General features: G+C 37.5%; 1 protein-coding gene and 1 long non-coding RNA gene across 2 annotated transcripts; one reads left to right on the top strand and one right to left on the bottom strand.

Moving 5' to 3' along the window:
* LOC127505896 (carnitine O-palmitoyltransferase 1, liver isoform) lies at positions 1 to 21,103 on the top strand. Its single transcript, XM_051881835.1, has 19 exons — positions 1 to 238; positions 2,457 to 2,599; positions 5,829 to 5,968; positions 7,222 to 7,393; positions 7,685 to 7,786; positions 7,897 to 8,034; positions 9,739 to 9,816; positions 9,908 to 10,015; positions 10,682 to 10,769; positions 11,444 to 11,639; positions 12,348 to 12,536; positions 12,971 to 13,076; positions 14,391 to 14,507; positions 14,613 to 14,777; positions 16,017 to 16,145; positions 16,440 to 16,595; positions 17,395 to 17,508; positions 17,611 to 17,703; positions 18,101 to 21,103. The coding sequence occupies exons 2-19, from the start codon at positions 2,459 to 2,461 to the stop codon at positions 18,233 to 18,235; spliced, it is 2,367 nt and encodes a 788-aa protein (XP_051737795.1). The 5' UTR covers positions 1 to 238; positions 2,457 to 2,458; the 3' UTR covers positions 18,236 to 21,103.
* LOC127505897 (uncharacterized) lies at positions 20,689 to 21,710 on the bottom strand. The gene is made up of 2 exons (XR_007927843.1): positions 21,391 to 21,710; positions 20,689 to 21,242 (listed from the first exon to the last, which is right to left on the bottom strand). It is a non-coding gene; the product is annotated as an uncharacterized LOC127505897 (long non-coding RNA).
* Positions 21,711 to 24,391: the final 2,681 nt, after the last annotated feature.

Below are 24,391 nucleotides of genomic sequence, written 5' to 3'. Positions count from 1 at the left end.
TTCCGAGCCGCTTGTTTCCCGCCCTCATCGCTGTATCTTCTACATTCTTTCGCACTTAGTATCAAAGGCACTTTGTATCCAGTTACGCCTAGTACCAGTGAGCAGTCAGCATCTATATCGGGGTAATTACGAGATTATTAGTAACGCAATTATTTTATGTTTATGTTCCTCAAAAGCAGAAGGGAGGAAAGGAGCCCGTCACTTTGTTCCCGTCATCAGTAACATCAGTAAACAGCAGGTAGGGATGATGCTTTCTGTCACTATAATGCACATCTGATGCTTGATGATCTGTAGTGTGTGGAAACGATGGATGATGGAGATGTGTGGGGTATTTTGTACTGATTACCGTTTTTTATAGCTGGTGTGCTAACAATAATCCGTTATTGGCCTTGATAATACATTTCCATCACTATTTAATTACATTAGACTCCCAGTTCAGCTGCCATTTTGATCTTATAAACCTCCTCACCTGTTTATCAACCGTCTAACTGTAGTTAATAACGGCTGAGTGTTGTGTGTTCTGGCTCTGTGTTTGTTTTTCGCCCGCTAGGTTTTTTTTTTTTTTTTTTTAGATTACTATGGGTAATTACTGATTAACTGCTTCTGTTATGCAATATGCCCTTTTATAATTCAGTCGGTGTCTTGTAGGAAGAGTAAATAGTCATTTAATTGATAAGCCCTTGATAAAGTCTGGCACCTTGTTTATTGTGGTGTTATTTCTTTTTGACTCATGTATGTTTTATTATTTGAATATTATTTTGTTTCCTTATTCCAAAAAGAGCAAACTCCAGTGTTTTAATACAACACATGTTAATTAATTCAGGTCGTTATTTTAATTAGGTTAAAGGTCATTCAATTCATCTCTGTGCTGTGCCCTCTTCTGGTCACTTGTGGTAGTGCAGTTGAATGTTCCTCATTTACATATTTTCCGCAGAGTCCCATAAGCAGCGCCCCGTGTGATGACGTGGGATTGTGTATTTGCATACTTAAATAGTTTTTTGAACTTTCTTCCTTATCAGATCTTTGATTAATTAACTTATTTTTATGCTAAAATTATTTTATGCTAAAAGTGTACACACACACACACACACACACACACACACACACACACACACATATATGTACAGTCAAACCAAAATGTATTCAGACACCTTGAACATTTCATTCATTAATACAGTTTATTCACTATAGTTTAAAAAAATGGTAATAAAATATGACAGTTAAACTGTGTCAGAAAAAAATTAATCTTAATTATGTCAGATAACACTTAAGCAAAACATGGTGAGGTCAAAGTGTCTGAATAAATTTTGCTTCCAAATTTTTTATCAGTTTTACTGGTAGTCCACTGTATGAAGGATTTTTAGGTATAATATGTCACAGTTTACTTTATTTTGCTGTCCTCACTTACATAAATGAACTATAGTGTCCTGCACCCACTAGTAAAAATATATCAAAAATATCTGAATAATTTTTGGTTTGACTGTATATATAAATATTTTATGTATACAATTATTTATATTTATAATTTTATGTATAAAATATTATTTTAAAAAATAAAACTATGTAAAAAAAATAAACAGTGAAGCATATTTTATTTAAAAAAAAAAATCAATTTTTAGACTTTTAATGAAAAAGTGTATAATTCAGGTCACATATTCATTAAATATTGTGTAATAATTTGATGTTATTTTATCACCTTTCTGTGTTATTTTTAGTGTTCATTTAGTCATTTTGTTGTGCTTTTGTCTTTTTTTTATTAGTTTTTTTATTTCTATTTATATTCTATTTTAGTTAACACTAGCAATTCTTATTTGTCACTGGAATATATGAATATTTTATATGCATGTGCAAATGTATAGGCATGTAAATTATTTTAATAATGCTTTAACAGTTTAAAGCTTCTATTACCAAGCCTGTGTATGTCACTGTATGTATGAAGATTTAAGTGACTCTTGTTGAATACTGTAACAGTGTTTTGGTTGAGCAGCAGACTGGTAGTCACGAGGGAACCCTTTGCTCTTGGTTGCCATAACAACACTGTTGCCATAGATACATCTTGTCTGGATGTAGATGTGGGAGTGATTTTATTTATTTATAAAGTGTAAGTGTCTGATCCGTCTGAATGTGAAATGAAAAAGAATGAGAGTATTGAAGGAAGTTTCCTTTCGTTACACAGGCTGACTGTAGAGCCTCTCATGTGTTTTATAAGCATAAACGAACCCTTAACAGAAACGTCTGCCTGTATAGGCACTCAGTGCTCTTGCCTTAATGGATCATAACTCAAAACGTCGAACTTGTTGATTCATAATGGAGGGTGATCAAGTAAGTATAAGTGAGATAATGGGATGGGTATGTGGTGCCGCCGCGTCGAGAGCTGCAATCATGCACTCGCCTGCATAAAGTACCTTTGCTGCAGTGAAATTTGAGCCTCTGCCTTTGTCTCACACTCTCTTTAGAAATGGCAGAAGCCCATCAGGCCGTGGCGTTTCAGTTCACGATCACTCCAGAGGGGATCGACCTGCAGCTGTCCCATGAGGCCCTGAAACAGGTCTATCTGTCAGGCTTCCGCTCCTGGAAGAAACGCGTCACACGGCTGAAGGTAAACGTGAAATGATATTTGAATCTTCCTTTATGTGATGAATCTGAATATTTAGCACAAATAATGTTTGGGGTGGGATTTTGTTTAATACAGCTTGATTTTATTGGATTGTGGATGCTAGGCGATGATATTATTGGTTAAAGTGCCCCTGTTATGCTTTTTCGGATATTACCTTTCATGTAGTGTGTAATATAGCTGTTTGTGAATTTAAAGCATGCTGTAAGCGGTCGACCAATCACTACAGACTGGACCATCTGACCAGTCAGAGCGGAGTCGACCAATCACTACAGACTGGACCATCTGACCAGTCAGAGCGGAGTCGGCCAATCACGACAGACCGGACCATCTGACCAGTCAGAGCGGAGTCGGCCAATCAAGACAGACCGGACCATCTGACCAGTCAGAGCGGAGTCGGCCAATCACGACAGACCGGACCATCTGACCAGTCAGAGCGGAGTCGACCAATCACGACAGACCGGACCATCTGACCAGTCAGAGCGGAGTCGGCCAATCACGACAGACCGGACCATCTGACCAGTCAGAGCGGAGTCGGCCAATCACGACAGACCGGACCATCTGACCAGTCAGAGCGGAGTCGGCCAATCACGACAGACCGGACCATCTGACCAGTCAGAGCGGAGTCGGCCAATCACGACAGACCGGACCATCTGACCAGTCAGAGCGGAGTCGGCCAATCACGACAGACCGGACCATCTGACCAGTCAGAGCGGAGTCGGCCAATCAAGACAGACCGGACCATCTGACCAGTCAGAGCGGAGTCGGCCAATCACGACAGACCGGACCATCTGACCAGTCAGAGCGGAGTCGGCCAATCACGACAGACCGGACCATCTGACCAGTCAGAGCGGAGTCGACCAATCACGACAGACCGGACCATCTGACCAGTCAGAGCGGAGTCGACCAATCACGACAGACCGGACCATCTGACCAGTCAGAGCGGAGTCGACCAATCACGACAGACCGGACCATCTGACCAGTCAGAGCGGAGTCGACCAATCACGACAGACCGGACCATCTGACCAGTCAGAGCGGAGTCGACCAATCACGACAGACCGGACCATCTGACCAGTCAGAGCGGAGTCGACCAATCACGACAGACCGGACCATCTGACCAGTCAGAGCGGAGTCGACCAATCACGACAGACCGGACCATCTGACCAGTCAGAGCGGAGTCGACCAATCACGACAGACCGGACCATCTGACCAGTCAGAGCGGAGTCGACCAATCACGACAGACCGGACCATCTGACCAGTCAGAGCGGAGTCGACCAATCACGACAGACCGGACCATCTGACCAGTCAGAGCGGAGTCGACCAATCACGACAGACCGGACCATCTGACCAGTCAGAGCGGAGTCGACCAATCACGACAGACCGGACCATCTGACCAGTCAGAGCGGAGTCGACCAATCACGACAGACCAAACCATCTGACCAGTCAGAGCGGAGTCGACCAATCACGACAGACCGGGCCATCTGACCAGTCAGAGCGGAGTCGACCAATCACGACAGACCGGACCATCTGACCAGTCAGAGCGGAGTCGACCAATCACGACAGACCGGACCATCTGACCAGTCAGAGCGGAGTCGACCAATCACGACAGACCGGACCATCTGACCAGTCAGAGCGGAGTCGACCAATCACTACAGACCGGACCATCTGACCAGTCAGAGCGGAGTCGACCAATCACGACAGACCGGACCATCTGACCAGTCAGAGCGGAGTCGACCAATCACGACAGACCGGACCATCTGACCAGTCAGAGCGGAGTCGACCAATCACGACAGACCGGACCATCTGACCAGTCAGAGCGGAGTCGACCAATCACGACAGACCGGACCATCTGACCAGTCAGAGCGGAGTCGACCAATCACGACAGACCGGACCATCTGACCAGTCAGAGCGGAGTCGACCAATCACGACAGACCGGACCATCTGACCAGTCAGAGCGGAGTCGACCAATCACGACAGACCGGACCATCTGACCAGTCAGAGCGGAGTCGACCAATCACGACAGACCGGACCATCTGACCAGTCAGAGCGGAGTCGACCAATCACGACAGACCGGACCATCTGACCAGTCAGAGCGGAGTCGACCAATCACGACAGACCGGACCATCTGACCAGTCAGAGCGGAGTCGACCAATCACGACAGACCGGACCATCTGACCAGTCAGAGCGGAGTCGACCAATCACGACAGACCAAACCATCTGACCAGTCAGAGCGGAGTCGACCAATCACGACAGACCGGACCATCTGACCAGTCAGAGCGGAGTCGACCAATCACGACAGACCGGACCATCTGACCAGTCAGAGCGGAGTCGACCAATCACGACAGACCGGACCATCTGACCAGTCAGAGCGGAGTCGACCAATCACGACAGACCGGACCATCTGACCAGTCAGAGCGGAGTCGACCAATCACGACAGACCGGACCATCTGACCAGTCAGAGCGGAGTCGACCAATCACGACAGACCGGACCATCTGACCAGTCAGAGCGGAGTCGACCAATCACGACAGACCGGACCATCTGACCAGTCAGAGCGGAGTCGACCAATCACGACAGACCAAACCATCTGACCAGTCAGAGCGGAGTCGACCAATCACGACAGACCGGGCCATCTGACCAATCAGAGCAGAGTCGACCAATCACGACAGACCGGGCAATCTGACCAATCAGAGCAGAGCAGGCTCTCGGAAGGAGGGGCTTAGAGACTGAATCTTTTATCAAACTGTTTCAGACACTGTGAGAAAAGAGCTGATGCTGCAATGAATATTATGAGAAAATGAAAGTGTTTTTTGACCATGGATGCATGTAAACCTGTTGTAGGAGACTCCAAAACAACATTAGGAACCTTTAAAATGGCATAATAGGGGCACTTAAATATTTTTTTTTTTTCAGTATTGCTTTTGTTTCAGAGAAAATCAGTGCATTTTGATATTTGATTATAAAAACAAATATTTATTTATTTTAGAATAAAATGCACAAATGAACAATAAAGTGCACAATCTTTATTAAAAAAGCAAATAGCTCATTATGATTTTATATTGTTGTCTACTAAATCTGTCCGGTTTATTTTCGTGCATGTTTAACATTAATAATTCTCACACATTCCCCATCTGGATTTCTCAGTGTGTCTTTTGTTTACTCTGGCCGTCTTTCCTCATTTTTTTCTTGTGTTTGTTCATTGCTTCTCTCGTACAGAACAGTGTGATCACTGGTGTGTATCCCGCCAGCCCGTCCTCATGGCTGTTTGTTGTCATTGCGATCCTGGCCACCATGTACACGCGCTCGGACCCTTCCATGGGCCTCATCGCTAAGATCCAAGAACATCTGCCTGTCAGGTAAAAGAGGTCACACTGTTGAATTTGATCCCAGTTCAGAAACAAGTGAATTATCTGCAGTGTGAACTGCTTTAGTGACTCAAAGATAAACAAGAAACAATTGTCATCTACTTATGTTACTTACTTTACAAGCTTTTTAAAAGAATATTGGTTCACACCCATGAAAACATGAGCGTGCCTGAAGAGGGTGTGTGTACCTTCACACACCTTGATTGAGTTGGCTTCAGACAAAAGCAAAAGAGTTATTTTACAACACAGATGCTATTTTATGTCCCTCATAAATGTGTGTAATAATTAATAGATGGTGCTAACTTTATGCCATTAATATAAAGCATTTTTCTGAACACATTAACAAAAATTCAGTTTTCTTTACTTTCTTCAAGGACCCTTTCTGTTTTCAACATTGACAATATTAAGAAATGTTTCTTGAGGAGCGAATCAGGAAATCAGAATGATTTCTGAAGGATCATGTGACTGAAGACTGGAGTAATGATGCTGAAAATTCAGCTTTGCATCACAGGAATAAATTACATTTTAAAATATATTCAAATAGGAAACAGTTATTTTAAATTGTAATAATATTTTACAATATTACTGTTTTTACTGTGTTTTGATCAAATAAATGCAGCCTTGGTGAGCAGAAGAGACTTATTTCAAAAACATTACAAAGTCTTATAAACGTTTGAATGGTAGTGTATGTATTTTTAGATTTTAGTAAATATAAGGTGTTATTTAAAAGACTTGAAGTTGTGTTCTCAGGTTATGCATCGACCCTATATTTTATCTTTTTAAGGTAATTATTTCATGTTTTAAAAAAAAAAACGCTTGTTTGTAAGTAGTGGATAATCTTAAAATGTCAAACATGGCTGTTAACATTATTTTAAGTAGTAAATAAGTAATTACTGAAAAGATCCTTGAAACACTTAAATACATTTTTTTATTTTTTTATTTTATGTATTTATTTATTTAAGGGCAGGTCTCATTGAGATACAGTATCTCTTCTACCAGGGAGTCCTGGTCATGATGGGCAGCAGAAGAAAGAAAATTCACATTAAAATACAAAGAAGAACATGAAAACCACACAGTAAACAAACACAAAACATGATCCTGGTCTGATAGGATATTTACAATCCTAAAAAAATGACATACATTCACCTTATCAAACTGCACCTGTTTCATAGAGTGTCCCAAAAACTAAAAAAATGTACTGAAGTATTGCATACAGTAGTTTAATATTGTCTGTCTTTCTCTAGCGATTCTCTGAGCATTCAGTGTCGGACGGTGGTTTCTGCCGTGTTGTTCAGCACTCTGCTCTGGTTCTCCCTGATCTTCACCATGAGGCTCTGCTTAAAGCAGTTACTGTCCTATCACGGCTGGATGTTTGAACAACATGGGAAGGTGTCTAACACCACCAAAATCTGGGCGGTTAGTACAGTCATGCTATCAGACACACCTAACCTACAACCACCCAACCTGCAACAGTAAATAAAGGTGAAGTGTGTCCTGAAGTCCTGTGACTCCCGTATAACCAAACAGAATAGTAAAAACAGTGACTTCCAGAACACGCATCACAAATCTTGCCCCAAATTTGCTGCATTGGAGTCAGTGCTGTCATGTCAATACAATTTTATGTGTATAGCACTTTTACATATTGTTCCAAATCAGCTTCAAATCACAAGTAAAAACAATTTATCTTTTAAATGTGCTTGTTTTCAGGCTATGGTCCGGATCTTCTCAGGCAGGCAGCCTCTGTTGTACAGCTACCAGGGCTCTTTGCCCAACCTGCCTGTCCCAGCAGTCAAGGACACTGTTGATAGGGTGAGATCATCATTATGTCGTCGGCAGCAGCAGAATGCATCACTAAATACACTTTATATGGCAAAAATGATGATTTATTAACATTCCATGCGATCTCTCTTCTGCTTTAGTACCTGGAATCTGCACGTCCGTTGATGAGCGATTCAGAATACGAGAGGATCACGACTCTGGCCAAGGAGTTCGAGAGCAGTCTGGGGAACCGCCTGCAGTGGTACCTCAAACTGAAAGCCATGTGGGCCTCCAACTATGTGAGAACAACCACATGAACTTCAGACTATACCTGTCAGTCTTAAAATGCAACCTTGTTTTACTTCCTTAGTCTGAAATATATCAGAGTGAAACTGAATGTTTAAAAAAGAAAGCATAGGAGGGAATTTAATTTTAGTTATCAGGAATTGATTGGATCATAAAAAGTGGGCATTACACACCAAATTAAAGGTGATTTGAGGAGAGTTTTTGGAAAGAAGGATTTGTGATGTTAAGTTGTTCATTTTGAGGAAAGATTATGAAAACAAATATTTATATTTTATTTAGAATAAGTAGTGTGCTAGTAAGCAGAGACAAGGAATTAAGTTTAACATTGAAATTAATATTGAATATAATATTTATTTTGTAAGAAGGCAAATAGGGTCAGTTTTGATTTCACCTTGACCTGAAAATCATCTTTTGCTTGTGGGATTGTGCTGTAAGATGGTACAAAGATATCCTGACCTGTTTCACTTTGAGATTGAATCAGGGCTGGGCGACATATCTCAATATTTTTGCAAATATAGATGATATTCAAAAAAAAATTGAGGGTACTTTTACACAACAAGGATGTACTAAAAACAGAAAAGTTTTTCCTTTGCGTTTTTCACATATAGAAAACAACATTGTGAAAACGATCCCCGTTCGCACGGATCAGCGAAAATGACTAAAAACGCTGTATTCTGCTGCCAGACCAGTAGTTGGCGATGTCACTTTGTAAAGAAAAACATCGCACCTATAGACTGAACATGTAATACACATGCACATGACGGTACCGTTTTCACAAATTTTCCTTTTTTTGTAGTTTATACACAGAAATTATAATGGTATCGTTTTCAAAAACGTGCACTTTGAAATCCATTTTCAAAAGTTTGCATTTTCATGCCCCCAAAACGCTGTTGTCGTGTAATTGAACGACCAAAACGCTTAACTTTTTCTGTTTTTAGTTGAAAAAAGTGCTGTGTAAATGTCCCCTTAAAAAGAGTTTTTTTTTTTTTTTAACCCACCAAAAAGACAATCTTATGGAAGCTTATGGGGGAAGATAATTGTGACTTTTTATCTCGCAATTCTGACTTTTTTTTTTTTTACTCCGAATTGCGAGATTTAAACTTGCAATTGCATGTTATAAAGTCAGAATTCTGTGATATAAAGGCGAAATTGTGTGTTATAAAGTCAGAATTGTGAGAAAAGTCTTTTTCCCTGAGAAATAGACTTTATATTTTGCATTTCTGACTTTTTTCTCGCAACTCTGACTTCTTTTTTCAGAATTGTGGGATATAAACTTGCAATTCAAAGTTATAAAGTCCAATTCTGAGGAAAAAAAGACTGACTTAAAGTCATAATTGTGAGAAATAAACTCTCAATTCTGAAAAAAAATCACGCAATTCTGACTTTATATCACACAATTCTGACTTTATAACATGCAAATCTGACTATATCTTGCAATTCTGACTTGCAATAACATGCAATTGCGAGTTTATATCATGCAATTCTGAGAAAAAAAGTCAGAATTGTGAGATAAAAATATAAAATTTAATAAGTTTGGTGAACAGATGCTTACTGTCTTTGTAAGCTAAACTTTCAACATTATCACGATATTCCCTAATTTCGTATTGTCATCAAAGATATCTCAATAATGTCACTAATATTTGATGTATCGCACTGCCCTAGACTGAATTAATCTTTCTTGTGTCTGCATCTCTAAGGTCAGTGATTGGTGGGAGGAGTACATCTATCTGAGGGGGCGTAGCCCAATCATGGTCAATAGCAACTACTATGGAATGGTACGACTCACAGAATGAAAACAATCACATAAACAAGCAGGAAGTTCTAGTGGTAAAGCGATTTGGTAAAGTCCTTCTCTTTCGTTCTCAGGACTTCCTGTACGTGACACCTACACCGATCCAAGCAGCGAGAGCAGGAAACACGCTGCATGCATGTCTCTTGTACCGCAGGAAACTCAACAGAGAGGAAATCAAACCTGTGAGTCCACATTGCAGCACTGACAGATGGTATTAGGTGGAGGGTGAAACCGCTCGTCGCCCGTGGCGATGACAGAGATTGATCGCAGAGCTGTTTTTAGCTGTGCATTGAACTTCGTTAGGATATGGATGGGTAATGGAGAGAGTGTGTGTGTGTGTGTGTGTGTGTGTGTGTGTGTGTGTGTGTGTGAGGGAGTGAATAGGGAAGAACCACAATCATTGCGGTTGACTGTGTCTGTATTGAGTCAGGGTTTTTTATACTTGCATTAAAAATAACATGTAATGAGAACGTTTTTGCCGTAGTGTGCATATAACATTATACACCACAAAACTTCCTCTTTAGTTCACCCTGTTCATTTACAGCAAATAAACTCCACTCCAATTTACATACAGTATAAAGCAGAATAGCTTATAACCGCCCACATTTATGTATTAGCATATTAGCAACTTTTGGTGATAGAGGTTTTGAAAGCCCGTACACTGAGGTTAGATAATCATAACAAGTAATTTGCATATAGTTACATTAGCAATAACAGCATTCTTAAAGGGATAGTCCACCATTTATAATGAGAATTTTTGGGTGGCCTGTCCCTTTAATTGTAATTGTCAGTGAGAGGGTAGAAAATGGTTAAGTTACATTGATTAACATTATAACTTTGTTTTTTAGAGTCGTGTTCCAGGTTTAAATATTCCTTTGTGTGCTGCTCAGTGTGAGAGGATTTTCAACACCACACGCATTCCTGGAGAAGAGACAGGTAACTAGATGTTTTAAATGTTTTTAAGTCTCTTCTGCTCACCAAGTCTGCATTTACTTGATCTGAAATACAGTAAAAACAGTAATATTGTGAAATATTATTACAATTTAGAATAGCTGTTTTCTGCGTGAATATCTTTTAAGATGTCATTTATTCCTGTGATCAAAGCTGTATTTTCAGCATCATTACTCCAGTCTTCAGTGTCACATGATCCTTCAGAAATCATTCTAATATGCTGATTTGCTGCTCAAGAAACATTTATTATTAATGTTGAAAACAGTCATGCTGCTTAATATGTTTGTGGAAATCGTAATTTTCAGTCTTCACATTTCCCCATACTTTCTAGGATGACATGATGTTTGACATTAGTCTGTTTCCTCAAAAGGTCACAAGTACAAACACGTCTACTGTATAAACTTTCACAAACACACACACACACACACACACACACACACACACACACACACACAAACACCCTGGGCTGGCCTGGTTTGTGTTGTACACACTGATGCACAAACACACTCAGACTTGTCCTCTTCTCTGAATGTCTTAAAGTCTTCAGTTTTTGGCATTATTTTCAGATGCTTGATTTCAGATGTTTCAAAAGCTCATAATGCACAAAGCATGAGTGCAAACATTAAAAATTTGCATTTAATGTTTTTCTTTGTTTTTAGATTGCCTGACTCACTGGCAGGACAGTGAGTATGTCGCGGTCTTCCACCGAGGGCGTTTTTTCCGCCTGTGGCTGTATCATGCTGGCCGCATGCTGTCTCCCAGAGAGATCGAGCACCAGGTTCAGCGTATCCTTGACGACCCGTCACCCCCAGCGCCCGGAGAGGCCAAACTGGCAGCGCTTACAGCAGGGGACAGGTACTGCTACTGACACACTATAAAGGGTTCATCTGACACAAAATAAACATGCATGTGCTCAGATTTCTTTTTGTAAATAAATGTAAAATGCTACATTTTAATGAAAGTAGGACAAGGTACAGTGAATGTAAATCAAATGATTGGTTAGAAATGTCATTTCTCATCTTTTAAATTAAAATTTTACATTTTTAGCAAATAATTAGTAATATTTCAGTCAGTGTTATTTTGAATTAGATTTTATTTTATTATATTGCTTTTTTTCATTTTAATTTAAAAGTTTTTAGTAACTTTATACAATTATTAAGTTCTAAAAATATCATTTTTATTAGTTTTTTTTTAAAATAAAGTCTAAATAGTTTTTAATACTATTTATTTCCATTTTAGTTATTTTAGTACATCAAGTTAAATAAATGAAATTAAGAAATGTTGCTTTTTTTATTGACAATTTTTTTTTTTTTTTTTTTTTTACATTTTATTTCAAGCAACACTTTTTTTATGGTTCTAGTGAACTGTAATAACCCAGTTTTTAGTATTTCTTATGCATTTATATTATTAAGAATCCTTCCATTTCACTAATATAAAAATTGAACATTATGCAATGGACATTTATTTAAATGTAAACCATCCCTTGATTCTTTTTTTTTTTTTTTTTTTTTTTTTTTTAATTATTGTTATGAATTCTCAAATGTTTTGAACGTTCTTTCCCAGAATCCCTTGGGCCCAGGCTAGGAAGGAGTTCTTCAGCTCAGGCGTGAATAAGAGATCTCTGGACTGCATTGAGAAAGCGGCATTCTTCGTTGCCCTGGATGACGATGAGCAAGGCATGATGGGAGATGATCCTGCTGGCAATTTGGATCGGTACGCCAAGTCCCTGCTGCACGGCAAGTGCTACGACAGGTGAGATGTTCATCCATCCAAAACTGTCCGTCAGTTACGTTACAAATACGCTGAACACTAAACTTATTGACAACACTAAAATTATTTGAATATATTCGCTCACACAGAACACGTTTTTCCATTTCAATGCGCTACTTTTCCATTGTTTTTCTATGTAAACGCATGTTAGACATACGTGTATGACCGTTGCGCTCGCATCTTGCTTCTTTTGCAGCATCTCGCGCATAACACGGCGTTCTAAAAATGTGGTGCTTAAGTTAAAATCTGTTCAACTTTTAAAAAATGCGATAACTTGCGTTTTTTTTCCCTCATTCCACTGCCCGTGTCTCATGTTTTTCAAAGCAAAAAACGTGTTCTGTGTGAACGAGCCCTTATGTTGCCAGACATATGTGTATGTTTATATATATATAAGTTTTTTGCTTATTTGGTCCTAGGTGGTTTGATAAGTCATTCACAGTGGTGGTATATAAGAATGGAAAGAACGGACTCAATGCTGAACACTCCTGGGCAGACGCACCTATAATGGCTCATGTGTGGGAGGTGAGAGACAGAACGAGTGAATAATTAAGAGATCAGATAAACTAAATGGTGCTTACAAGAATGAGTTCATAGGGTTCATAGGAAGATTTATTGTCTTAAGCAGTAGGTTGTATATAGTTCTTGCTTGACTATAATAGGGATAATAAAATTCTAGTAGAAACTAGAGCTGCACGATTCTGGATAAAATGAGAATCACGATTTTTTTGGTTTCAAATAGAGATCACGATTCTCCCACGATTCTGAATATACAACCAAACAAAATAACATCTAAATAACAAAAATAACATAACGTCATTTAATATATCATTTAAAATCATCATTTACTAGAGGTTCTGACAGAATACAAATTTCTGACTCTAATTGCTGGAAAATGACGTGCCAAGTTCGTTTCAAAAGGTAGTTTGTTCTATTTTGATCGCTATCGTAGACATCAGTGTTTAAATACTAACTTAAAACTTCTATCTCAGTACTTCTGTGATAATTTTAATATTTATAACAAAGAAATAACTAATGTGTGGTTCAAAACTACTCTCTCTGGCTCTGGCAGCACAAACACAAATTAAACACTAAACTCAAATAAATCATTTTAAATGCTACAAGTGAATTTAGGTATCAGTGTTATAATGTACTGCATGAAAAATGGACATCAAATCAAGTGTCAGTAATGATGTCATTGTAATATTTGCATATAAAATTGCATTTTTCTCTTGCATATTTTTATATGCTGAACTGTGGTTTGGTCTTTGCATTTTTACAATTTTTTAAAGAAATAATTCAAAAATTTAAATTCATCCTCATGTTGTTTCAAACATGTATGTGAATAAATAGCTAATTATTTCTTTAAACTTGACAGTACTTAAAGGGATAGTTCACCCAAAAATGATTCAATGACATCATTTACTCACCCTCAAGTTATTCCAAACCTGTATGAATTTTTTTCTTCTGCTGAACACAAAGGAAGATATTTGGAATAATGTCAGTAACCAAGCAAATCTCACCCCCCCCCATTGACTACCATAGTATTTTTTTCCTACTATTGTAGTCAATGGGGGGTGAGATCTGCTTGGTTACTGACATTATTCCAAATATCTTCCTTTGTGTTCAGCAGAACAAAGACATTTACACAGGTTTGGAACAACTTAAGGTTGAGTAAATGATGACAGAGTTTCCCAACTATCCCTTTAATTTTTGCAAACTAGCAAGCATTGTTTTTCTATTTCAGTAAATCCAAATCTAATTGTTATGACTATGTTAGTGTTTTTTGTTATTGCTATGCTATCTGTTTTCTAATACCACTGTCTCTTTCTCTCTCAGTATGTGATGACTACCGATTGTTTCCAGCTGGGTTATAATGAAGAAGGTCACTGTAAAGGAGATATCGCCTCCTCCCTGCCTCAACCTACTAGACTAACCTGGGACATACCTGTTCAGGTACAAACAAACACGCCATCACACCTTCTCATGTTACAGTCATGCAGTATACAGTGACATCTAATGGAGACACTGAATAATTGATCTTCCTGTATGTGTTTTCAGTGTCAGGAGCGTGTGGAACAGTCTCTCACTGTGGCACAGGCCCTCGCCGACGACATCGACTTCCATGTGTTCCCAATACAAGAGTTTGGCAAGGGCGCCATCAAAAAGTGTAAAATCAGTCCAGATGCCTTCATTCAGATTGCGCTACAGTTGGCCTATTATAGGGTAAGACACAAAACCCAACGCAGCGTGCTGAAGTCAGTTCTCCTCAAGTTCACACTAGCAGAGGAACCACAGGTGTCAGGAATCACATTAAATATGAATATGTTCCACTGAAGCTTCACAAACACAAAGTCATGCAGTACTTCTACTGTTTAAAACTCTACTATTGTTTTATTATTTAAAACAAACTTATTTTTTGTGAAATGTTTATTTGAAAGTGTACTTGGTTTTCATATTTTTCATATCTAATGCAGTGACATTCAAATATGTTAAGTGTGACTTACTGTATATAATACACTAATAAAGTGTATATATTTCACACATTTACATTGTCTATCTTAAAGTGCCCCTATTATGCTATTTTAAAGACTCCTAATTTTGTTTTAGAGTCTCCTACAATAGGTTTACATGCATCCAAGGTCAAAAAACACTTTAAGTTTCTCATAATATACATTGCAGCATCAGTTCTTTTCTCACAAACCGTGTCTAAGAATTGTCTCTCTAAACCCCTCCTTTCTGAGAGCGCTGCTCTGCTCTGATTGGTCAGATGGCCCAGTGTGTTGTGACGGGTCGACCGCTTACAGCGCATATCGGAAACAAAACGGCCATTACCATATCTGAATCTCCGCTTCGGATCTTCTTCAGCACATATTTGTTGTTTGAGGGCGGGGCAAATTAGATGTTGTTCGCAGGCAGCCAATGAAAACCATAGGCTGGCAATATGCAAATTTGTTACAAACCTACGTAGGTTTGAATTACTGACGACTCGTTTTTAGGCAGTCCAGAATCTATCATTTCTTTTCCGAGAAAATAACTACATTTATTGTGCATCTTTTACATTCACAAACAGCCATATCTCACACTACATGAAAGATAATTTCTGAAAAAGCATAATAGGGGCACTTTAAGAAACTTTACTGAACACTGAAATTGCTTTGTACATGTATGACTATGTAGGAAATGTTATGACCAGGAACAAGTTGCATTGATGCAACTACTAAGGTATATCTTGACTTACATTTATATCACTTACATTTATGGCTTATATTAATTATTTAAAAGTATATTTTATATATTATTATATTATAAACTTATTTAGTGTGTATATTTCACAAATCTCTATTTTAGCATCTTAACTGTTCACTGAAATTGTTTAAAAAAAAAAAACATTTAAACAATTTATGTAACTGTCAAGGTAAAAATAATGACATTTTTCCTTTCTCGTTCCTTCCCCGAAACCAGAATCGAGGTACGTTCTCCCTAACCTACGAAGCGTCTATGACCCGTTTGTTCCGTGAGGGCCGGACTGAGACGGTGCGTTCCTGCACCAGTGAGAGCTGCGCTTTCGTCAGAGCACTGGAGGGTGGAGAGGTAATAAAAATATATTATTCATATACTGTACATGCATGCACACATTACACACTTATATTTTTGTAGTAACAGAAATATTTTGTTAAATGCTGTTAAATTTAATTGCTTAAAATGCATGTGAATGTCCTGTACTTTTTGCATTTTAATAAAGTAATTTAAGTATTTTTATTTGACAGTTGATTTACTTTTTCATTTCAAACTGTATTGCGAATAGTTTAAGAACATTTTAGTTCACAAATCGTACATCTTTTCAAACATACTCATATTTAAACATCTCTCTCTGTGTCTCTGTAGAGTAAGGAGGTGTGTCGACGTCTCTTCCGTACGGCGTCTGAGAAACACCAGCATCTGTACAGGATGGCTATGACGGGAGGAGGGATAGACCGACACCTGTTCTGCCTCTACATTGTGTCCAAATACCTGGGAGAGGAGTCGCCCTTCCTCAAAGAGGTGTGTGACTCTGGGAATGTCCCTGCAGTAACTGTATATCATTGTTACATCTGCTCAGAAAGGAAGTTGCAACTGATTTTGATTCCTTGTAAATGCACTCAATTTATTTTAAAAAATGAAACTCATTTTAGGGTTTTTTGTATTGTGACATATTACATTCATGATGATTCTCGTTACCGTAGTGCAAAACAATCTTTACACTTTTTATTTGTTAACATTAGTTAACTTCATTAGTTCATAACATGAACTAACAATGATAAATATTTCTAAATCATTTATTTATCTTAGTTTTCAACATTTACTAATACATTATTAAAATCAGAAGTTAATATTATTTAATGGACCTGAGCTAACATGAACTAACAATGATGTTAAAGATTAATACATACTGTAACAAATGTATTGCTCATTGTTAGATAATTTTAGGTAACACATTAATTAATGTGACTAATGGGACCTTATAGTGAAGTTTTACAAAAAAAAAACCCTAATTCTCATTACATAATATTGAGAAAAAGAGAATTATTTAAATTGTGAAGTATTAATACATCATGGTAACCTGTACACAGCCTTTAATTGATGCTGATTTAATAATATATATAATTAATATGTACTTGTATATATGTAAATATGTGTATATATATATACATGCATATAAATACATAGACATAAACATAAATACATACACATATATATATATATATTATATCCTTTCATTTTATAAATATCTTATTGTTTATAAATATTTGTATTACTGTATTTGTAATATTTTATTTTTGTGTGCATGTGTTTTCTTCAGGTCCTTTCAGAAACGTGGCGTCTGTCCACCAGTCAGACTCCACTGCAGCAGGTGGAGCTGTTTGATTTCGTTAACCACCCAGACTACACCACCTGTGGTGGAGGATTTGGCCCGGTCAGAAATATTCATGCATATTCACTTTTAACAATCAACATTCTAATTTTTTCTTTATTGTCTGTGCATTTTTCTAAATGTTCATCTGTGTGTTCTTGACAGGTCGCAGATGATGGTTATGGCGTGTCTTACATCATCATCGGAGAAAACATGATCAACTTCCATATTTCCAGCAAACACTCCTGCCCTCAGACTGTTAGTACACCAATATGTGCTTCCTATACTAATTTCCTGAAACCAATGGAAAAGTGACTAGAGAACAAATTGGCATGTCTTGCGAAAGTTGGTTAGGGAAAAACTCTGCTTACAGTGTAGGGGGTACATAATCAGATTACTTTTTTCTTGTAACATTACTTTATAATTTTACATATTATTCAAGTTACTTTTCAAAAAAACTAACTTTTCAGTTTAATTAAGACATATCTGATGAGCGCATGAAGACAATGACCAATCTGAGGTGTTCAAAGCACCACATTTTTAAAATTTCAGTACTTTTAACAACACTACTTTATGGTGCTACACCTTATTATGACAGTGCTTGTTGAAAATCACATTAAGATATTTTGGTTGTAATTTTCTTGCTTGTTTTCAGGATTCTCACAAGTTTGGCGCTTATATCAAGAAGGCCTTGGTGGATCTCCTGGAGTTGCTGTCACCGGAGAAGCCCGACCTGTCCAAAGCTGAGCAGAACCACTCAAAGAGCCCTCAGAGCAAAAAAGACCTGTAGAGGTAGAAGAGATTGCCCATGACGGTCTAAAGAAGACATGAGGCCACATAGAACTAGGAAATAGTGCGTGTGAGTGAGTGTGTGCGTGTTCGTTTGAATGCACGTTTGTTATTACTTACAAAAATGCATTCATACATTCCATGCTTGTTGTAATCGATGCCATGAAGCCATGAATAACATAATAATGTAAAAATGGTGGAAGCTGCTTCTTCAGAAACCGTATTAGTACAAAATAAAATGTATGAAAGAGGACTGAAAGCGAAAGGTAGTGTGGTAGAGGAAAACCTTCTATGTTTTCCAGTAGACCAACGTTTAGATTTAAATGAGGTCCTCACTTTTAATTGTAATGAAGAATCAAAAATTGTTAGTGTACATTATCTCCAGATGATGGGAATCTAATGGTAAATGATCTGACCAGTTAGTGTAATGGTTGTAGGTTCATTCGGAGTAAGGATGACACGTGACAGGTAACGCATCACCTCTGTACCTTCTGATGAAGGCACTTCACTGCTCTCACAGTACAGTAAATCACATCGACTGTAAATAGAAACTCTCCATCTGAACAGGTTATGTTAAGGTGTAAGACTTGATCTTGGACTAAAATCCAGTGTCGTTTTACTTGAATCTCAGAGCAGAAGTATATTTACGATTTTAGTGACTAATGACTCAGAATATTACATGTGACTGCAGTTTTAATGTGATTGTCCAGATACTTTGATCTCACTATTAAGTCTATTAATTTTAACTGTTTTTTTTTTTTAATTTAAAAGTACGTTTTTTTTTTTTTGTTTTCTTTTTTTTTTTTCTACACAAGGTCAATTTATGATAAAACAATTTAATAACTATTCACAATGTATTTAGCAAGTTTGAGAATGTCTAATAGGTATAGCGATGCCAGAGGAGGAAATATTTACTCCACAACACATTTCTGTTAATATCTCAGGTGTTTCGAATGCACAATTTAACTTAGAAGATTAATCACGGCCAGTTAATTGTAGTTAATTCCTGTTTACTTGTACCCAAACAGACATCTCCTTAAAGGGATAGTTCGCCAAAAATGAAAAAATTGTCATCAATTACACCTTCATGTCGTTTCTAAACCTGTAAGACTTTCGTTCATCTTCGAAACACAAATGAAGATATTTTTAATGAACTCTTGAGAGCTTTCTCTCCCGTTGACAGTCTACGAAACTAACACTTTGACGCTTCAAAATATTCATAAAGAGATCGTCAAACTAATCCATATGAATTTTATTCACATATAAACATTGATCAGCGAACATAAACAGAAGCTCAACCGAACCTGATTGATGAGCAAGAACAAACCTCATTGGTTCTTGCAGAAGCTTAAATGTGATGCGTAACACGGGGGAATGAATCTCATTGGTTCTCGCATATTATGCGAACACGCTTGAGCTTCTGTTTATCATAACTGATGTGTGAGTTGATGAATGTTTATGTGAATAAAAGCCTAAATTAAATCTGTTCTTCATATAAAGTGATTGCGTCTCTTCAGAAAATTTGGACTAAACCACTCAATTCATATGGATTATATTTACGATCTCTTTATGAACTTTTTGAAGCGTAGTAGCGTAGCTGTCAATGGAGGAACAGAAATTGCTCATATTTTATTTAAAATATCTTCATTTGTGTTCTGAAGATGAACGAAAGTCTTACAGGTTTAGAAACGACATGAGGGTGAGTAAATGATGACAGAATTTTTCATTTTTGGGTGAACTATCCCTTTAAGAGACCTAGATGCTAAGTATATAATGAAAAATCTGATAGGATTTAAATTTTAAACAATGTTGTAATCAATTTATATGGTTAACCATATTCTAATGAACTAATTAAATTGCAAGAATGCTTTCAAAGCTAAAATAATAAACTCTTTAAAAACATTCCAATGTAACTTCTGTTTGCAAAAAAAGTAGAAAACTTAAGTGTTTTTAAATTATTAGCGGAGAAAAAAAATTGATTTAATCTGTTATAATAATATGCATAAATAGACTAGAGTTAGAATGTGATGACATATTACTTTAATTATACTAAAATAACTCATATGATTAAACACAATTGTTGCATTGAACATACAACACCAAAAACTGTTTTTGTGAAGGTGGTGACTGGTTTCACAGGTAAAGAAAAGAGATATGCTCATCAACATCAAACATTTACAATCAATACACAGTCTGCATTAATGCTGTATTTCACTATATGTTGTTGCTGTCGGCCCTTTGCTTCACTTAGCCGGACTGAGAGCAAGGGCTTGTACACTTCATGTTAGTTTTCAATTTTCTCTTTGCAGTCTGTTGGCAGCTGTACTCTTTATCATCTCTGTTACACCCTCATATTTGGCAGATATAAAGTTGCCTTTTAGTGCACGAGATCTCGTTTGCACAACTCCTGGATATTGTCATTTTGAAAGTAATGGTATATTATAAAAATGTCCGTTCTGTTCTCTCTAACACTGCTTACACTATATCTCACTAGAATTTAAACCTTACTGGAGGATTTTATAATGGTTGTTGTTATATTATTATTGTCACTATTCTAATAATTAACTTGAAACTGAAAACAGTAGCAATGCAAGCGTTGTGTAGTGCTGATGTTAGTGTGGAGCGGCAGTGTTTTACCTCATCTGTCTTATGAATGTTGAATCATCAGCGATCGATCTCTCCTCTGTCCCGGGCCAGTACTGTATTCTCTATCTGCTTGACTTCTTCTCTGATTTTCTTTGATCTGTTCAACACAGAGCTTTACACTTTCTCTCTTACTCTGGCAATCTGTCGTTCCTTTACATTTTGTATGTGAATGAAAAGGAAGAGACAACATGTCACTTTTTTAATTAAACTTGTTCCAGCACAATTCCAAGTGTTTGTGGTTTTATTATAATGACATGATGTTTGTGTTCATCTCAGTGGATCAACATTTAGACTAAACTTTCTCTCAGGGTTTGCTTCATCAACTGTTCGTGTTTTGTTTCACTTTCACTTTTTCAGCAAATCTGAAAAAACACAGGAACAGAAAGAAAATGTGGGAAGCTGTATCTCAGAACTATTTAGCTGCTTTTATGAAGCGCTTTTTGATTTGTTTGCAGCATTTCTCTGTCCATAGAAGTACATTAACTATGTTTTGACACAATAGGACGTTACCAAGCTCTTGTGTCTGTTGCTCAGGTTCTGTGTGAGTTTGAGAGGAAGGATCATTGGATCATTCTGTATCTTCTCTTCTGTTATGAGACTGTGGATTGACAACAGGAGCTTGAAGGGTTTGGTACATCTTCATTCAGTAAAGAGCGCCTTCTAGTGGCAAGACATTAAAACAACGCCTGAGCCGTCTGAGAGAGAGAGAGATGGTCAGAGAAAAACAAGTAAATGTTATTGAAATACACTATATATATCATGCAATATAAATTACAAGCTATAAATGTAGTCTCTATTATAACTTTATTATTATAAAAATTTCCTTTCCTGGACAAACCCAGCGATTGGGTTGTTTTAACCCAGCGGTTGGGTTAAATGTTTGCCCAACCTGCTGGGTAGTTTTATTTAACCCAACTATTGTTTAAAAATGACTATATGGCTGGCTTAAAATGAACCTATAGGTTGGAAATTGAAAATCAGACACATAATTATAGGGCAACAATAATAATCAAAAGGTGAACATTTATTAATAAACTATTATTATATTTAATATTAATAAATGTTAATTTCCAACATATTTTGGGTTCATTTTAAGCAAGCAATACAGCAATTTTTACACAATAGTTGGGTTAAATAAAACTACCCAGCAGGTTGGTCAAACATTTAACCCAACCACTGGGTTTGTCCATTTTCAACCCAACTTGGGTTGTTTTTAACCAAACTTTTATAGAGAGTAATAATTGCAGCTTGCACTCTTAAATGTGCATTGAAACTTCCCAGCTTGTAAAATATGCTCCAGGGACCATATTTATATAACATCTAAGGTTAAATGTAGATCTTAAGTGGCTGAGTTAGAAGGTGATTGACACTAAACAGTAGAAAATCAGTCCAGAGTCTCTTCAGCTGTAAATGCCATTGGCTGGTAAAGTCTTTTGTTGATTATAATAAATTGACATGTTGATAAAACACACATAAGCAGTCTTTCAGAATGCGCTCAATTACATATAGCCTAGATCAGATGCATACTACATGCATTAGTGAGTGTGGCGGTGCTTATGGGGTGTCGCTCTGGGACAGGTAAGTATGAGGCCGGGAGGGAAAAATCACAGTATACTCACTACAAAAATCTAGACTACACCACTGCACGTAAACCCAGGGGCGCAACTGCACATTTGCTGAGGGGTATGCAAGATCATGGTTGGTGATCCCTAGCCTACATTGTGTTTTGTCTACTTGTGACTTTAATAAATATGACATTGAGCAATTGATATGATCACTTTAATCCAGAAAATCCAAAGGATTCACATTTTCTCACATTTTTCAATATTCTTGCCACTCTATATCCCCTAACCCTCACACACAGAAAACTTCCTGCATTTTACTGTCGATTTAACACGTTAATTAGATTAATTAATTACGATTAAAAAAAAAACTTTAAATTTTTTAATGCACTTGCCCCGCCCCAAACCTATGTAGGTCATCTGATGAGGAATATAATGCAGGGCAACAACTCACTATGCGATGGATAGAGCTTACAGAATGCAGTTAGAATGGCCATAAAACTCAATATACTGGAGCAAAAATGTCCCTTATTGAGTTTTTGTCTCATATTTATCATATGAGTTAAGCAGTATCACAAAAGTAACGGATTTCAATATTACACGAGTGCTGTTTTCGTCCCAAATAAAATGAGTGCAACATGTCCATGTGGATAACAAGAAATTGGTAAGCGTAACCTATATCACTGTCTTACACCGGTCGGTCTGCGTGTAGCGCCGCTTCAAGTCTTTTATGAATGATCCGCTGAGTCACTTTTGTTACGTTCAAAACGCAGATTCAGAAATGAAACACTGCTGTGTGTTGCGTGGAGACGAACAGTTCTGCTTTGTCTTTATAGTTTCATTGGCAAAATTGAACAAACCAGACAATATTTTGTCTAAAAGAACACAATATAAACTTATTTTAAACTTACGTATAAAATAAGTATTGCATGTTGCACTCATTTTATTTGGGACAAAAACAGCACTCGTGTAATATTGAAATCCGTTACTTTTGTGATACTGCTTAACTCATATGATAAATATGAGACAAAAACTCAATAAGGGGCATTTTTGCTCCAGTATATTGAGTTTTATGGCCATTCTAACTGCATTCTGTAAGCTCTATCCATCGCATAGTGAGCTGTTGCCCTGCATTATATTCCTCATCAGATGACCTACATAGGGGCAAGTGCATAAAAAAATGTAAAGTTTTTTTTTTTTTAAATCGTAATTAATTAATCTAATTAACGTGTTAAATCGACAGTAAAATGCAGGAAGTTTTCTGTGTGAGAGGGTTAGGGGATATAGAGTGGCAAGAATATTGAAAAATGTGAGAAAATGTGAATCCTTTGGATTTTCTGGATTAATTGATCATATCAATTGCTCAATGTCATATTCATTAAAGTCACAAGTAGACAAAACACAATGTAGGCTGGGGGGGGGGCGCCAACCATGATCTTGCATACCCCTCAGCAAATGTGCAGTTGCGCCCCTGACTTCAAGCAACGACTTTAAAAAAAAAACCCAACCTGTTTAACACGAAATACTCTTCTTCTCATTTGTTTCACTATATGTACGGGCCACAAGAGAGATAATGGAATAAATTAAGACAGTTAGGCTATATACCGTTATCAGCATATTATGTTGAAATTCGTCTCTGCGAGAGTATCCTCCGATAATACTGCGTCAGATGCCCCCTACAGCTCACTTTTTACTTTCACTTTCAGTGAATATGCCTACTGACAGAGGTAAGAAAGACTTTTTCATGGCACGACTCTTGCGCAAAATTAGCACGTTGCTTGTGTAATATAGCCTATCCATTGGCTCGCCTTCTTGGTTTAAAACGGAAAGATTTTTAATATTGCACCTAACACAACATAAGTGGCAAGTCAGAGAACTTCTTTCTTTCTTTGTAGCCTAGATCAATTCACGGTAGGCCAAATGCAAAACCTTTTAGTGACGGATGAAAA

Source organism: Ctenopharyngodon idella, chromosome 23, assembly GCF_019924925.1.
Source record: "Ctenopharyngodon idella isolate HZGC_01 chromosome 23, HZGC01, whole genome shotgun sequence".
NCBI lineage: Eukaryota > Metazoa > Chordata > Actinopteri > Cypriniformes > Xenocyprididae > Ctenopharyngodon > Ctenopharyngodon idella.
Note: the sequence above shows the minus strand (reverse complement) of the source record. Positions and strands in the feature narration are given on the sequence as shown.